At 34.2% G+C, this 17,564-nt stretch overlaps 2 protein-coding genes across 3 annotated transcripts in view; one reads left to right on the top strand and one right to left on the bottom strand.

The window, feature by feature from the left end:
- NECAB1 (N-terminal EF-hand calcium binding protein 1) overlaps nt 1-7,244 on the top strand; it is a 185,766-nt gene extending 178,522 nt beyond the window's left edge. Inside the window, exon 13 of the mRNA XM_077876306.1 lies at nt 3,493-7,244. Coding sequence (XP_077732432.1) covers nt 3,493-3,518 — 26 coding nt within the window. The 3' untranslated portion in view covers nt 3,519-7,244. The remainder of the gene's footprint in view (nt 1-3,492) is intronic.
- Nucleotides 6,517-17,564, bottom strand: part of C28H8orf88 (chromosome 28 C8orf88 homolog) — a 36,799-nt gene continuing 25,751 nt past the window's right edge. For both annotated transcript variants that reach the window (XM_077876307.1, XM_077876308.1), the window contains 2 exons: nt 8,377-8,483; nt 6,517-6,927 (listed from right to left, as the gene is read on the bottom strand). In XM_077876307.1, the coding sequence (XP_077732433.1) occupies nt 6,904-6,927; nt 8,377-8,483 (131 nt within the window). In that variant the 3' untranslated portion in view covers nt 6,517-6,903. The remainder of the gene's footprint in view (nt 6,928-8,376; nt 8,484-17,564) is intronic.

Genomic DNA, 17,564 nt, shown 5'->3' with positions numbered 1-17,564 from the left:
AGAAATTTGAAATGAATTGTCTAAGAAGTCTGCTAGCCAAGGCTTAAGATAATTGAGAACTAAAATTCATTTGTACGTGTACCCTTCCAGTCACCAGTGAAATATATTTGCTGACTGTTATATGTGCCAGGTACTAGGATATACTGGGATGCTTAGCCTGTTTGCTAGTGCTGAGATCCAATTCTGAATAAATACTATGTTGGGAGCTAGAGACGGTGCAAGGGAAAAAATGCAGTCACTTCCCATAAAATGCTTTCTATCCAGTAGGAAAGACAAAGAAACCAACCAGCTCAGGGCATATCCTAGCAGTTACCACTGGTCAGAATATGCATGTGGATTTAAAAAGAGAGGACTCAGGAGCTGGAACTTATAAAGTGAGAGTTGGACAAAGAAAGAGAATACTTTGGTAGAAGTAAATTATAGACATGAACAAATGCAAAAAAATGTTAAATGTTTTGACTAATTGTTACAAAGGTAAGACCAAGGCATAGGGCTTATATATGGTACATGTAGAGAGGGGAAGAGTAGGAAATGGGGTAGAAAATACAATGAGGAGTTTGAATTTCATAAAATGGAGTCATTAAAGGTTTTTGAGAAGAGTGGTGAATGCTCTACTCAGTAGTGACTGGCAGTTGGGAGAAAGGTGGATGTCACGGGTTGGTGAGAGATTCGTCAGGTAAGACAATAATCTAGGCCAGGAAAAAGAAGGCACCTGAACCCCGAGCTACCCAGAGAGTTCACTTGCCAATACAGTTTCGAGAGGTTAACCACAGCAAGATGGTATTTGAAGCCTGGGTTTGGTGAGAAAGGGTATATATAGGTAGAACAAAGTATCTAACAGAAGCCTAGGAAAATGCCTTTATTTAAAAGGGAGGGGGAAAGCTCCCTTTATTCAGGATGCAGAGGGGAACCACTCAGAGAGGAGAATCAGACTAGTAGAGTAGCAAGGAAACCAAAAGAATACCGTGCAAGCACAGTGCTTGTGTGTGTAGTAGAGAGGGACTGAAGAGAATGAACTGAAAACTGGATTTGACAAGAGGTCACTGTTCAAGAGAACGGTTTTAATAACGGTGATAAGAATTTGAAAATTAGGGTAGATTTTGATGGATTAGGGAAAAGATGGAAAGTAAAAAGGTAAATTCTGAAATTGAAGGTAGGTGGGGAGATGGGGGAGATCAGGGGTGGGTGCTTTCCAGTCAGCCGACCTACCATCTCTGAGATTTAGGCAAACACTTACTCTGAATCCTAAGGACAGGTCTGTCTGGCCCAAGGATGGTAGACTTGTAGACTCACCTTTGCTGTATATCTCAGACTTAATCCTCAAATAAGAAAGCCATGAATATGGCCAAAGTTTTTCTAATACTCTTTCTCTCTCAAATCATTTTCTAATTTAGAAGAGTTGGGCTAGGTCAGTTCTTATTCCCAGAGCCCCAATTCATTGCAGTTTAATGCCTTGTTGCCCAGTTTTGCATTAATTTTCATATCACATTTAATTTCAACGGTAACCACTGAAATTTCTAAGAACAAAAAGAAAAGATAGGTTTGATTTCTAATGCAATGTTTTAAATCTCCCTCAAGATTTTTAACCTCTATTTGGGGCATCTTTCTTTTCTTTTTTCTTTTCTTCTTTCTTTCTTTCTTTCTTTCTTTCTTTCTTTCTTTCTTTCTTTCTTTCTTTCTTTCTATTCTATCGATTTATGTATAGATTTATTTATTTAAAGATTTATTTACGAGGGGGAGAGAGAGACAGGCAGAGGGAGAAGCAGGCCCCATGGAGGGAGCCCAACGTGGGACTCGATCCTGGGACTCCAGGATCATGCTCTGGGCTGAAGGCGGTGCCAAACCACTGAGCCACCCAGGCTGCCCTATCTTTTCTTTTTAATGTGAATGTTTTGTCAGTTGCAACAGCAGATACACCTCCCTGGACTAATTGCCGGAATTAGCTTACATTTAAAGATTTTATTTATTCCAGGGGGGTTAGGGAGAGGCAGAAGGAGAGAGAAAGGGAGAAGCAGACTCTCCTCTGAGCAGAGAGCCCAATGTGGGGCTCGATCCCAGGCCCCTGGGATCATGACCTGAGCTTGAAGGCAGACGCTTAATTGACTGAGCCACCCGGGTGCCCCTATTCATGGTTTTAATGGCCATACAACTTGTAAAATTTTTAGTAATCATATTTACGAATTTTTTTTTGCTATATGGATATGAAGGCTAAAAATAAAAACAAAAGCATTTTAGCTGTACATAATTAGACCTAAAATAAAAACATGAAAAAACACCTATTATACAGAGATGGGTAGGTTTATAATTTTAACTCACAAATTATGATTTCCAATAAGACTTTTTGATTAAGTTTCTAAGTGGTTTACCTAAGTACATCTTAAGAAATATATTCCTGTGGACTCTCAAATATCAAAATCATGAGGTATACTGGAGTGCGGCCAGACGGGCCCACTAGCCATCATAAAACACCCAAAGTATGAAGAACTCCGTGTGTGGAGCAGAATGTCCCTTAGCAAATGAGAAAGGCCTGTGGCTAAGAGAAAAGATGAGAATACACAAGGAAGTAAGATCCTATCCTATTTGCCTGCCTGATTATCACCCAAATAACTTTGTAAACAAATTTTAATCCTTTCCATAGGATTCCATCTTACTCTTACTTCTTTACCATAGATTTGTCTTTGGGGTATTTGTATTCACAAGGGAAAACATTTTCAGTCTTACAATATAGATATACTAAAAAATATTTAAAACACATCTACTTGCTTATACCCAGTCTTTCTGAAATTGTTATGTAAAACTATCTTATGCTCCCAAACTGCTTCCAGTACTGGGTAGATTAAAACAACATGATTTCATCTTCAGGGCATTTATAATCTCATTGCCAAGATAAGCTCCATTCATACATAACAAAAAATTAGACTACGACCAAATGCCAAAAGATCTGGTACAAATATTGCATAGGAAGAGTTCAATCTTGGTTCAAATAGGAAATAGTGACTTGAAAGATAATTACGCAGATTAAAGGTGGGAGAAAATAATTAAAAAAAAAAAGATTTTATTATTCATGAGAGAGAGAGAGGTAGACACAGGTGGAGGGAGAAGCAGGCTCCCTGTGGGGAGCCGATGCGGGACTCGATCCCAGGACCCCCAGATCACAACCTGAGCCAAAGGCAGATACTCAACCACTGAGCCACCCAGGGGTCCCAGAGAATAGTTTAAGGATGATTACACCTTGAACTTAGCCTTGGCAATTATTTTCATTATTTAAAAATTTGTTCTTCTCGGGGGGCCTGGGTGGCTCAGTCAGTTAAGCCTCTGCCTTCAGCTCAAGTCATGATCCCAGGGTCCTGGGATTCAGCACTGCATCGGGCTCTCCACTCAGTGGGGAGTCTGCCTCTCCCTCTCTCTGCTGTTCTCCCTACTTTTATTCTCTGTGTCAAATAAATAAAATCTATTAAAATAAAATCATAAAAATTTGTTTTTTCTTTTCAGCTTCGTGGTGGATCCTGAACAACTAGATGTTCCTAGACATTTTCTTTATGGTTCCAAGTGGAAAACAAGTATTCTAATCTAAAATGTGAATTAGAAAATTCTCAGCAGTTACTACTCTATACTTTTGTTTAATTAAGATGTGCGCTCTTCTAAAATGTCTTGTATATCTTCCATGTGAAGTTTAGCTAAATTTTCAAAGTTCACTCTTCTCAATATTTGCTGTTTTGCTACACTGTAAACCCTTTAGTGGCAAAATCCTAATTTGTGAAAAAAGTATACCCATAAAGGAACAAAGTTGTGAAAAAGAAATGATAAAAAATAATTGAAGTGGGAACTTTGAGAATATTACTTCATAGGATAGCTTTTGTAGATTTGTCAGACTATCAAGGTTAAGTCAGTGTTTTGTCATTTTTAAGTAACTGATTTTCTGTGAATGAAGTTTATTCTTCAGTAACGCTCACTCCACTCCCAGCTCATGATCTTATGAGTATTTACTTTACTGGAAAAGCTAATATGTGATCCAAAATGGTGTCCTTATGCAGAGAGAGCAACAGCAGGTGTACAGAGAAAAGGCCATATGAGGACACAGTAAGAAGGTGCCAACATCAAACCAAGGAGAGGCCTCGGAAGAAATCAACCTTGCTAGCACCTTGATCTTGGACTTCCAGTCTCTAGAACTGTGAAAAAATACTTTCTGTTTTTTAAGCTAAAGAAATAATATTAATACATGAGCATACAATGATCTTGGCTATAATCTATAGACTCTGTATAGTCCTGTCAGGTTATAAACTGGTTTTTCACAAGTGAACAATTCTGTGATAGGATACCATATAGTACTGTGACATCATTATATCATCTATTAGCATCATAATTCCCTGTATGTAAGTTCAACAAATCAAGAGAATAGAGTTTTACTTTGAGAAAATCTGATTCAAATGTTTTAGCATATGATCCTAGGGGACTAATTTTCTTATGAAAAATAGACATTTGCCTTTAAATAATGATTTCAAGATATTTAAAGAACAAAATTTTCACCTAAGTGAACAAAGAAGAAATGTAAAACAAGCATAAAACTTTAATAAAATAGGGAAGGTACTAGACATACCTTTTCCAGTTTTAACACCAGAAAGACAATTCTACTTTCATCAGAACAGTTATGTACCTAATATACTTTGCTATACAAGCTCATATATTTTTAATAAAATCTATTCCGATAAATGCTGATGAAAATCCGGTCCATATGGAAGTTTGTTACCATGTTATTCTGTAGTCCAGATTCTCTTGAAACCACAGGTCTTCAAGGGAAACCTGTAATTTTTTTTTCCACTGTTAGAAAACTGAGAAGGTTGAACTAAACTGCTTTTTTTAAATATAAAATTTGACCTACAATATTTTCTCAAACTAATTTATATTAGCTCCTATCAAAGGTATACCTTTGTATACTCAGTCCTCATCTATCTAAGTAAAAATTTTTTTCATAGCTTCTACTAGATAAGGACAGTAAATTTTGACATATACACACACATAACACAAATGTGCGTATTGTGTGCGCATATATATGTGTGTGTGTGTCTCTGGTCATTTCTAAAGATGACAAACACTATGAAACAACACCTGGCTCAACTCTTTTAATTTATATACAAAGCAGAGAACATTAATGGAGATGTACAATGATTATTCAAACAAGCTATACATATGTACAAAGGCAAACAGATAATAAAACAGTCTTTGTAGTCTCACTCTGATTATATACAGTGACTTTTGACATATATAAACTCTTCTTGAAAAGGCTGGTTATGAATGGTTTGAAAAATACAAATTATAGTCAATCAAAACATTTTTCAGTATTAGATTCAGAAACTACCTAAGTCTTTTGAGTGTAAAGCAGTTTCCAAAGTATGGTGGTGGTCTGACTTTAAAAAGGTTTCTGCCCTCAGTAACATGCTAAGCAGAATGGCTCTTTAGATTCCAAACTGGAATAGGTTCTATCATAGTTTTTTTTTTTTTAACTTTAAGAATAGGTAAATAATAAAGCAAACCAATTTAATTATATGGTAATACTGACCTCAGCTCTTATATAAATTGTGTGTGTGTATATGTACATCCATACACACTGAAACCTATAATATAAAGGGAAAATAGGACAAAAAATCTGGGCCCTAAGTATAAATGTTTTATTTTTAAGTAACCCATAAATTTATGGTTTTAATGTATTTTTCCCTATAAAAAACATTTTCCTGGGGAACGAAGTAATGAAAAGTAATATACTAAAAGACCACAATGGGAAGCCTACCATGTACTAAAAGCTTGAATCCAGGTAATAAGCCCAAAACCAGTGAAGAAAAAGTTACTGGTAATTCAGTTTAAGATAAATTTTTTGCCAAATGGTGGTCTTGGATGCCTTGCCAGTAGACCTGGGGATCTGTGAGTAGAAGTAGGGAGAGTTTACACTTACCTTTATATCAGCAATTTTTTTTGACACTATGCTGGAAGAAACTTTTTTCAATAGTAACATCCAGAGTGACAAAATGCAGGAAATTTATTACATAAAATTTCTAGGAGGTAAAAGTTTAACCCCCAAATTCTTCATCCATACATGTTCTTGCTATAAGAAATTACAGAATTAAAACTTAATGTACCTCAGTTATTTGCAAATGCCTAAATTTTTCCTCCTTTGGAAATAAAAATATCAGTTTTATTTTGCAATTGCCCAACTTCTTTTGTTATGTAGTCTGATTAGAGACAACAAATAGCAGCTATTTTTCACCTTCAGTTTCATTTTTTTCCAAATTGTCAATCTCTGCTAGTAATTATGAATCTTAAACAATTTTATCAAAAACCTAGAGACCAAAGACATGCCTATTAAAATAGTCTCCTTCCTGTCACTGGGAACTATGCATCGAACATCCTGGGTCATTCTAAGCCTCAGGAGAGATTGTAAAGATCCTTTCAAAGTGCTGGTATGAAATCAATGGGAAAAAGAAAAGCCAACTTTAATAGCAACAAGAAATTATGTACCATATATACATCATAGCAAATACTTTATATTTGAGAATCTTTACAGCTTACATTTCCATTCCATTATTATGAGATGAAAAACAAAAAATTGCAAGTAGCATGCAAATTATAAATACAGCCTTCCACTTTACTAAACAAATTCTTACTTTCCAGTGTTACTTCCCAATTTATGCAGGAAACTGCCTGCAAAGCTGAAACTGATTAGAAAATTCTTTATAGTTTAAAATATCTTTCTCATTTTAGGAGAAACCAAATACCCAACCATCAAAATTAAAAATAAACTGAATTGTCAGAGTCCATTACAGTTATTGTTACTAGATCCACTTCATTTGCAGGTGTCCAAAATATAAAACAAATAATTCTTTATCTTCAAATTCATCTGTTCTTAAAATGCTACTTAAAACTTTGGTGGTTTTCCTGTAACATAGAAGAAAAAGTTAATTTATCAATTAGCTCGAATGAATACAGTTTTTACTACTTAACTTAGTTTATCAAACCAAATACTGTGATCCTATTAAGTGTTTACAGATCTTAAGTGCATGTTACTATAGAAAGTATTAAAGTAACTGGAATTTGACAAAACAGTTCTCCTTTGTTTAATAAAATGTGTAATTCATTTTTAAATATACTAGATTGTATTCCAAATCTGTTCTGTTTTTGTGGTACCTGGCTTGTTCAAAATAACGTGTATGTCAGACTTTTATTTACACAATAAAATATTAGAGATGAAATAAGTCTTCAAATGAAAAAGTGACCATATTTTATATAGCACTGAAGTTTAGATTTATTCATATACACTCCTAAGATCTTTTCTGAATATTTTTGTATGGTTGGAAAATCTGAACATCATTAAGGACATTTTCCATGATAAAATATTCCTGTGTGAAAAAAACTTGAATTTCTGCTTAAATTTGGAAAAACTGACTGGAGTTCAAGTTAGGGAGTTTAAGAGAAAAAAGGGCCTTGCATTCCAAAGGACTAGAAACCCCAAGAATGGAAAGCACAAGAGGTATGTCTCATATTTGAGCTATTCTCAGCATTCTATATTCTGAGTTCCTCTCAACTGAATACTTTTACCCATATAAAATAGTTTATGAAGACTCTAAAGTCAAATTCTAGTCTACATTTACTAAGTGCATAATGAGAGCTAAGTACAGTTCAAGCCCTTCTAGACATTATTTCACTTAATCCTAACAACTAGAGATCATCAACCTCATCTGCAATCATAAAACTGAATGGTATACTAGCACACAAGTTGAAGCAACAATTTAACCCACGCCCAATATCAAAACTCCTGGCTTTCCGATTAATATGCTAAAATATACGTGTATTTATTGTATTTGTTTTGATGAAATTTAATGCAGTGACACAAATATAAAGCTCTATGACGAGCAAAAACACACAAATAAATGAGGTAATGTGATTTACTGTATAAAAAGAATGAACTGAGAAAAGCACCCACAAGCAGACCATACATATATTGCCAGAAAGGGGGCAGAGGACTGTCCTTTCAGTAAATACCGCTGGGATGACTGGATATCCATGTAGAAAAGAAAACCTGACCCCTACCTTATACCATAGAGTATAATCTACTGCCGATGGATCATAGAACTGAATTGAAAAACAGTAGAACTTTTAGACTCTTTATCTTTCAATGGAAGAAAATATTTCTTAAAATATACCCTCCTGTTTCTTGAGCAGAGTGGTAATTACTTACAATAGTTGGTCATATTATATATTTAGATGGGTGTACTTTTCTGAATTATATTCCACAGTAAAATTAAAAATTTAGTGAAAGAATCCAGTGAAAATACTAAAGATAAACATTTTAGAATGAAAACAATACAAAATTAGAGAACTGCTTACTGGTTTTTGAAGTACAATGGGATGATCGGGCAGGAAGTCTGGCTTTTTTCTGCAGATGGAAACACTTGAGAGCTTCAACAGGAAATCTCTGCTGTACTTAATTCTCTCTATAGATATTAAACATCAGATGCAATGTTATAAAATACTCTCCCAGAACACTTTTTTGGCTCATGGTTTTCTGCATGTCCCTTGCTAATCCATTATTTTATAAAATAATGAGTATTTTCTATGCAAAAAAAAGAGAAGCAAGAAATTTTGAAAAGTATCTACTGCCTTCACTTTTCCTTTTACATGGAAAGGAAGCCAAGTAACCAAGGAAGATTGGGAGAGAAACATTTCAGAAAATTGGTAATGCATGGTCTCTTCCATCAGGCTATTCAGATCTAGTGAAGGGATCGTAAGCTTAACAGCAGTAACACCTGTTGGGTAACTCAGATCCTGCCAAAATAGGACCCTAAGAAGCCTGTCTAGTCTTCATACTTAAAATGTAATACAATCAAAATAAGTTTAAGAAAATTTTGTTGTATATCTGTACATCAGAGATGTGCTAAGTATTGGTGAAAAAGATCCAAGATAGGGTCCCTATCTTCAAATATCTGCATATTTCTCATCAGAAATGATCACCATAAAAGATCACCTGCTGAGCCAGAGACAGAAAAGCAGTATCTTTAAAGTGGTAATAGAAAAGAACTGACAACCTAGAATTCCATACTGTGAAACAAAATTTTCTGCTGGTCTCCATCCCTGGTTCCTTGCACAAAGCTCCTAAAAATACCTTGTAATTTCATTAAGTGATAAGAGTACTAGGAGCATCTTTTGTTCTAGGATTTGGTTTTTGACCCTACTTCCTGATACACAGCTCTTAAATCCCTTGAATTTTCCTGGGTGACAGAAATGTCCTTCTTTCTAATGAGATGAATTTCAGTGGGCTTCTGGACAGGATGGTCAAAAGAAAGACCAAGCCATGATGAGAAGCTTGAAGCTTACAGCCCCACCCCTACCTCCTCTAGGAAGTAGGTAGGGCTACAGATTTGAGTTAATGACTGATCATGCCACATGATGATGCCTCCATAAAAATCTCAAAAGTTGGGGTTTGGAAAGCTTCTGGGTTGGTTAACACATCCATGTACCAGGAGGGTGATACTCCACAAGGATAGAAACTCCATACTTGGGACCCTTCTAGACCTTGCTCTATGTATCTCTTCATTTGTCTTCATCTGTATCCTTTATCATATCTTTCATTATATAATAAACTGGTGTTAGTTTACCCTAAGTTCTGTGAGCTGTTCAAGCAAATGATCAAATTTAAAGGCAGATTTAACCTAATATACAGCCAAGTTGGACAGAAATTTTGAGTAATCTAGGGACCTACTACATACAACTGTCATCTGAAGTGGAGGTGAGTTGTGTGAGATTAAAATCATGTGAAGTTAAAAGACATTTTCAAAAATGAAAGAAAACAAAGAATTCATAAGTAGTAGAGTTATAGCTGATCTACAAGGAATGCTAAAGGAAGTTTCTGAGGTTGAAAGGCAATGAAACTAGACAAACTTTAATATTCAGAAATGAAGAATAAAGAGTAAATAGCTGAATGAATATAATGGACTCCTTTTTTTTTTCCTTCTAAATTCTTTAAATGTGTGAATGTTGAAATCAAAGCTTAATGACATTCTCTGGTAGAGATGTGATTCATACAATAACACCAAAAAGGACACTGCAATGAAATGGAGGGAAGAAGCCTACACATGGTTGCAAGGTTTTAGCATCACCATTTTGCATGAAGTAGTATAATATTAACAAGTACACTGATTTAGATATTATAATCCCAGACCAACAACATAAAAATACAATATAGCTAAAAATTCAACAGCTATAATCAAATACCAACAAAAATTCAAAAATATCCAAAAGAAGGCAGAAAAAGGAAAAAAATTGGACAAAATAAATGATAAAAGGCCTAAATCCAACTACATCACCTTAAATGTTAATGGTCTAAACCAGGGACCAACAAACTTTTTTCTATAAAAGGACTAATAGTAAATATATGAGAGTTTTGGGACATAAAGTCTCTATCACAACTACTCAGTCTTACAATGCAAAAGCAGCCACGGATAGTAAACCATGTGCTGTGTTCCAATAAAATTAATTTCCGAAATAGGGATTTGAACTGAGGGACATAGTTAACTCTTAGGTTAAACACTGCAATTAAAGGCCATAGATTGACACAATGGATTAAAAAGAGAAAGTATTATTATATGCTGCCTGCAAGACATACACAGATAGATGGAAAGTAAATGGATATAAAATGATATACCAGTAGGAAAAGAAGGCAAGAGGGGCTATCTTAGTATCAGCTAAAGAGACCATTATTGATGGGTTGTGCCTAATGACAAAGATTCAAAATACATAGAGGGAAAATGACAGAAATAAAATAGTTTCACAAAAAATAGGTAATAGAAAACAATCCCCTTAGCACTTTATAGAAAAGTGCTAGACAAAAAAAAACAGACTAGACAAAAAAATCAGAAAATACTTAGATCTGCCCAATATCAACCACCTTGATTTAACTAACAATTATAGAAACTACATCAACAACTGCAAAATAACAAATTATTTTCAAGTGGACATGGTATAGTCACCACAACAGACCATGTGCTGGACTATAAAACAAGTCTCAATAAATTTAAGGGGTTTGAAAAAAAACACACAAACAACAAGGAGACATTACAAATAATATCAAACATACAAAATATTATGTACAAAGAGACTTCTATGAACAAATTATACATCAAACAAATCTGACAACCAAATTTATCCAATTCTAGGATAAATACAGAAGCTATCAAAACTGAGTAACAAGAGAAAATCTGAACAAATTATTAAGGAGATTTTATCAGTAATCAAAAATGTCCCAACAAACAAAAATCCAGGACCAGACAACTTCACAAATTCTACCAAACATTCAAAGAATTAGTATCAATCCTTGTAAAACTCTTCCAAACTCTCCTAAACTCATGGGACCAGCCTTATCCTGATAGATCCTCTTCTCGAAGGATGCCACCAAAAAATCAGACCTTGATAAATACAAATGCAAAAATCCTCAACAAAATATTAGCAAAGAAAATTCAACAATACATTAAAAAGATCATGGTGGGTACAGAGGAAACATACCTCAACATAATAAAACACAAGTAAGATGAACTCACAGTTAAAATCATACCCGATGTGAAAAGTTGAGTTTCTCTAAGGAAGTTTCTTTAAGATTAGGAACAAGACAAGGATGTCCACTCTTGTCACTTTTATTCAACATAGTACCGGAAGTCTTGGCCACAGCAATCAGACAAGAAATAAGAAATACAAGGCATTCAAATTGGTAAGAAAGATGTAAAACTGTCTATTTGCATATGACACAATATTATATACAGAAAACCCTAAAGACTCTACAGAAAAAAATACTAGAATACGTGAATTTGGTAAGATGCAAAATACAATTAAAATACAAAACTCTATTATGTTTCTATACACTAATTACAAGTTATCAGGAAGAGAAATTAAGGAAACAATCCCATTTATATCTTCATTAGAAAAACAAAATACCTAGGAAAAAATTTAGCCAAGGAGGTAAAAACCAAAAACAAAACCAAAAACCCTATCTTTAAAAACTGTAACACACTGATGAAAGAAATTGGAGATGACACAAATAATGCCATGTTAATGGCCTGGAAGAACTGATACTATTAAAATGTTCATATTATCCAAAGGAATTTACAGATTCAATGCAATCGCTATTAAAATATTAATGGCATTTTTCACAACTAGAACAACAACAAAAAAATCCTAAAACGTGTGGAACCAAAAAAGACCATGAGCAGCCAAATCTATCTTGAGAAAGAACAAAACTGGAGGTATCACAGTCCAATTTGAAACTATACTACAAAGCTATAGTAATGAGAACATTATGGTACTAGCACCAAAAAAACAAAAAAACAAAAAAACAAAAAAAACCCCTACAGATCAAATGGAACAGAATAGGGAGGCCAGAAACAAACCCACATTTATATGGTCAATTAATCTATGATAAAGAGGCAAGAATACACTACAATGGGGAAAAGGCAGTCTCTAAGGGGTGCCTGGGTGGCTCAGTCAGTTAAGTGTCTGCCTTCAGCACAGGTTATGATCCCAGAGTCCTGGGACTGAGCCTTGTGTGAGGCTCCCTGCCCAGCTTGTGCTCTGGCCCTCTCTCTCTCTCTCTCAAATAAATTAATAAAATCTCTTTTAAAAAAGTCTCTTTAATAAATGATGCTGGGAAAACTGGACAGCACATACAAAAGAATGAAATGACCGTTTTTTTTAATTTATTTTGAAATGACTGTTTTCTTATACCACATACAAAAATAAATTCAAAATGGATAAAAGAGCTACAAGTAAGACTTAAAATCATAAAACTCCTAAAATAAAATATAAAGTAGTAATATCTTAGAACTCAGTCTTAGCAATATTTTTTTTTTTTTGGATCTGTCTCATGAGGCAAGGGAAATAAAAGCAAAAATAAACCATTGGAACTACATCAAATTAGTTTTTGCAAGGAAAAGCAACCAACAAAATGAAAAGACAACCTACCAAATAGGAGAAGATATTTGCAAATGATACATCTGATAAGGGGTTAATCTAAAATATACAAAGAACTCTACAACTCCACACCAAAAAAAAAAAAATCCAAGAATAGACATTTTTCCAAAGAAGACACACAGATGGCAAAAAGAAAATATGTTCAACATAAGCATCAGAGAGATATAAATCAAAACCACAATGAGTTATCACTTCATGCCAGTCAAAATAGCTAGTATATCAAAAAGGTAATAAATAACAAACATTGACAAGGATATGGAGAAAAGGAAATTCATGCACTACTTGTGGAAATGTAAATTGGTACAGTCACTATGAAACAGAGTATTGAAGGTTCTTCAAAAAATTAAAAATAGAAATATAAAATCCAGCAATTCTGCTTCTGGGTTTTTACCCAAAGAAAACAAAAACACTAATTCAAAAATATATATGTACCCCTACATTCACTGCAGCATTATTTACAATAGCCAAGATACAGAAGCAGCTTGTTTACTGACATAGGAATGGATAAAGAAAATGTGCTGTATAATGGAATATTATTCAACCATAAAAAAGAATGAAATCTTACCATTTTGACAACATAAATGAACTTAGCATTAAGTGAAGTGAAATAAGTCAAATAGAGGAAGACATATATAAGTAAAACCTCACTTATATGTGAAATCTTAAAAAGAAACTAAGGTCACCAAATAGATTGGAGGTTGCCAGAGACAGGGGATAGAATGTGAGCAAAGTAGAGAAAGGGGATCAAAAGGTATAAATTTCCAGTTATAAAATAAATAAGTCATGGGAATGTATTATGCAGGATGGTGACTATAGTTAATAATACTGTACCACACATTTGAAAGTTACCAAAAGAGTACAACTTAAAGTTCTCATCACAAGAAAAAAAAATGTGGAACTATGTATGGTGACAGATGTTAAGTAGACTTATTGAGATGGTCATTTCCCGATATAAACAAATTTTGAATCATTATGTTTTACACCTGAAACTAATGTATATATCAACTGTACTTCAACAAAAAAATGCTAAAAAAAAACAATTCAAGAGACTTGAAATCATACAGACTATATTCTCTGATAACAAAATTAAGAAATCCAGAAAATTTTCAAATATCTTACTTCAAATATCTTATAAATTAACATATTTCAAAATAATTCACAAGTCAAAGATAAAATAATGAGGCAGTTAAAAATATTTTAAAGTGAATGACAATATATGTTATAATGTCAAAATTTGTGTATAGCTAAAGCAGTGCTCCAATAGAAATTTATAAATTCTTATAAGAAAGTATCTACAACAAATGACCTAACAATCCATTTTAAAATGCTAGAAAAAAGAACTAAACCTTAAGTATAAAAAATAAATTTGTAAGGAGATATCACCAAAATAGAAAACAACATCAGATTAAAATAGCAAAAGTTGGTTCTTTGAAAAAGAGAAACAAATTTGACAAATCTTAGGCTAGATTCATTAAGAAAAGAACACAAAAAACAAATGTGAAGATCAAAAGTGGCTGTCCAGGGGCACCGGGGTGGCATAGTCACTTAAGTGTCCAGCTCTTGGTTTCAGGTCAAGTCATAATCTTAGGGGTCATGGGATCAAGCCCCATGTTGGGCTCTGCTTAAGATTCTCTCTCCCCCTCCCTCTGCCTGTCTTTCCTCCCACCCCCACTCTTTCTCCCTCTCTAAATAAAAACAGTTTTTTAAAAAGGGGTTGTCCACAGATTGTACAGATGTTAAATAGAAAATAGGAGATACTATGAATAACTTTAAGCCAACATTTGGCAACTTGGATAAAATGGATATACTACAAATTTTGTGTGGACATATTTTTTTCATTTGTCTTTGGTAATTTTACCGGTAGAGTAAAATTGCTAGGTTTGTAGTACTTTGGAAATCAGGACCTCTTAGAATTGCTCTAACTAAAAAATCATATGAATTGTCAATACCAAGATAGATACTTTATATAAATGTAATCATATAATATGTAACCTTTTGTGTCTGGCTTCTTAGCATAACATTTTAGAGTTTCATTCTACCTAGAAGTTCCACTTAATGAAACTATCAATCAAGCATGTAATAGTACATTTTTAGATACACAAATTCAAAGATTTTACAAACAATACTCGTTTTTGAAGCTCCTGGAAAATGCACTTGAGCAAAATGAGGTTTATCAAAAAAGAAGAAAACATAAGGGTCAAGAAACAAGAGAGTAAAGTCAGCAAAAGTAACCAAGAAAGAAACTCTAAAAATCTATTTCTCCACCAAAGCAACAAACAGTCAAAAACTTCCAGAACCAACTTTTTCTGAATTTTAAAATAAAAAGCTTACAAAACCAGGGTAATACTTAATACTTAATAAAGAACAGCTAAATTTAGTAAAGAGTTTTGTGGCATTTTAACTTGCCTGAGAGCATCTCCCCCAAACCAGCTTGGCAATGGCCTTGAAAACAACTGCTCTCATTCCTGATACAGGTTGCCAGTACTGGTGAGAGCAATGCAAATCATATTCTCAGAGAACTGTGGTTGTTCATTTTGACCTGTCTGGTGACCCCCTAAAGAACTATCTTAAAGGACTTGCCTGTATCTTACCTAAGAACTCTTCCAGGGCTGAGGCTGCTATCTGAATTCATTTGGCAAAACATTTACAGGAAAATGTATTAGCCAATTCCTCCTGGGAGAAGGGATAACAATTAAAGCAAATAATAGGAAAACCCAAAAAGCCTAGGAATAAAGATTAGGGAAAAAGATGCTTTGGGGAATAAGGGCATGGAAAGACTCAGATGTTCCTAGGACTCTAGAAGTTTATATGCATGCTAAAGGCTAGGCTCATGCTCACAGAAAGACTTGAGAAGGTCCTAAACTATCATCTCTGGCTGACCTTTAGGTTCCTCAGAAGTAAGAAGTCAAAGGAAGAGTTGTAAACTGCCCATTGAGTACTAAAGGCATACCCAACACACGTAAAGAAGCCATATACAAAGATTGGGAGAGGAAAAATAAAAAACAAAGATTGGGAGAGGTTTTTTCCTCTTGTTTTTTGGTTCTAGGTATTGAAGGAATTCTCTGCCAAATCATCAGCTGACCATGAAGATATCACAACAGAGACCTGAGTGGCCACATGTAACAAACATAGACTTTACAATATTAGTTGAGAAAAGTCACTAGACAACAAAAATTTCACAAGCAGCAACAATAGAGCCTAAAAAAGGGAAAAAATCTGATTTCCAGTTATACATTATAGTCAAAATACTGTTTTCAAAAACAACAAAATACAATGCATTCAAAGAATGAAGAAAGTATGGTCCCTATGAATGAATAAAAGAAATTTTCTCTGAGATGCAGACATTGGATTTACTAGAGAAAGACTTTAAATAAACTATTTTAAATATGCTCAAAGAACTAAAGGAAACCATGAGAAAGCACCTTGCCAAATAGAAAATATTGTTAAATAAAAATTATGAAAAGGACCCCGACAAATTCTGGAAAAGTGAAAAAATTCGCTAGAGTGGTTCAACAGCAGATATGAGCAAGTAGAATAAAGAGTAAGCAAATTTAAAGATAAGTCAATTGACATTACCCAGTCTGGGGAATAGAAAGAAAAAAGAAAAAGAAAAATGAACATAACCTAAGATACCTGTCAGACCACAGCTAGAATGCCAACAAACGTACAGTGAGAGTCACAGGAGGAGAGGGGAGAGAGAAATGACAAAAAAAAAAAAATACTTAAGGAAATAATGGCAGAAAGACTTAAGACAAATTTGATGAAATACATACAATGACATATCCAAGAAGCTTAATGAACTACAAACTGGATACACTCAAAGAGGTTCACACTGAGATGCATTATACGCAAACTATTATAAGATGATCCTGAGGCCAGCAAGAGCAGCAATTAGTCACTTACAAGGGATTCTCAATTGGATAAAATGCTGATTTCTCATCAGGAACCATGGAAGCCAGAAGGCAGTGGGGAAGACAAAGTACTGAAAGCAAAAAATCAACCAAAAATCTATATCCAGCAAAACTACCTTCAGAAAGAAAAAAGAAACTGAGACATTCAAAGATAAACAAAAACTGACAGTTCATTGCTTAGAAAAAAAAATGCTAAAGGGAATCTTTTAACTTGAAATTAAAAAGTATAAAGTAACCAGAATTAGGATGCCTGGGGTGGCTCAGGGTTGAGTGTCTGCCTTCAGCTCAGGGTGTGATTCCAGGCTCAGGATTGAGTCCCACAAGGGGAGCCTGCTTCTCCCTCTGCTTATGTCTCTGCCTCTCTTGCTGCACCTCTCATGAATGAATGAATGAATGAATGAACAAATAAATAAATAAATCTTAAAAAAAATAATAAAGTAACTGGAGTCCACATTGATAAGTAAAAACCAGTAAACTTAACTACACTGGAAAGCTAAAAACTAGTATCAATGAATTTTTGGATGTAACTTCCCCTTATTCCTATATGACTTGAAATACAAATACATAAAATTGCAGATTTATAAATCTAGGTTGATAGATTACACAACATATAAAGATGGAATTTGTCATAATGGCAATGTAAAGGTG

This window comes from Canis aureus, chromosome 28 (genome assembly GCF_053574225.1).
Source record: "Canis aureus isolate CA01 chromosome 28, VMU_Caureus_v.1.0, whole genome shotgun sequence".
Taxonomy (NCBI): Eukaryota; Metazoa; Chordata; class Mammalia; order Carnivora; family Canidae; genus Canis; species Canis aureus.
This window is presented reverse-complemented; position numbering and strand designations above follow the sequence as displayed.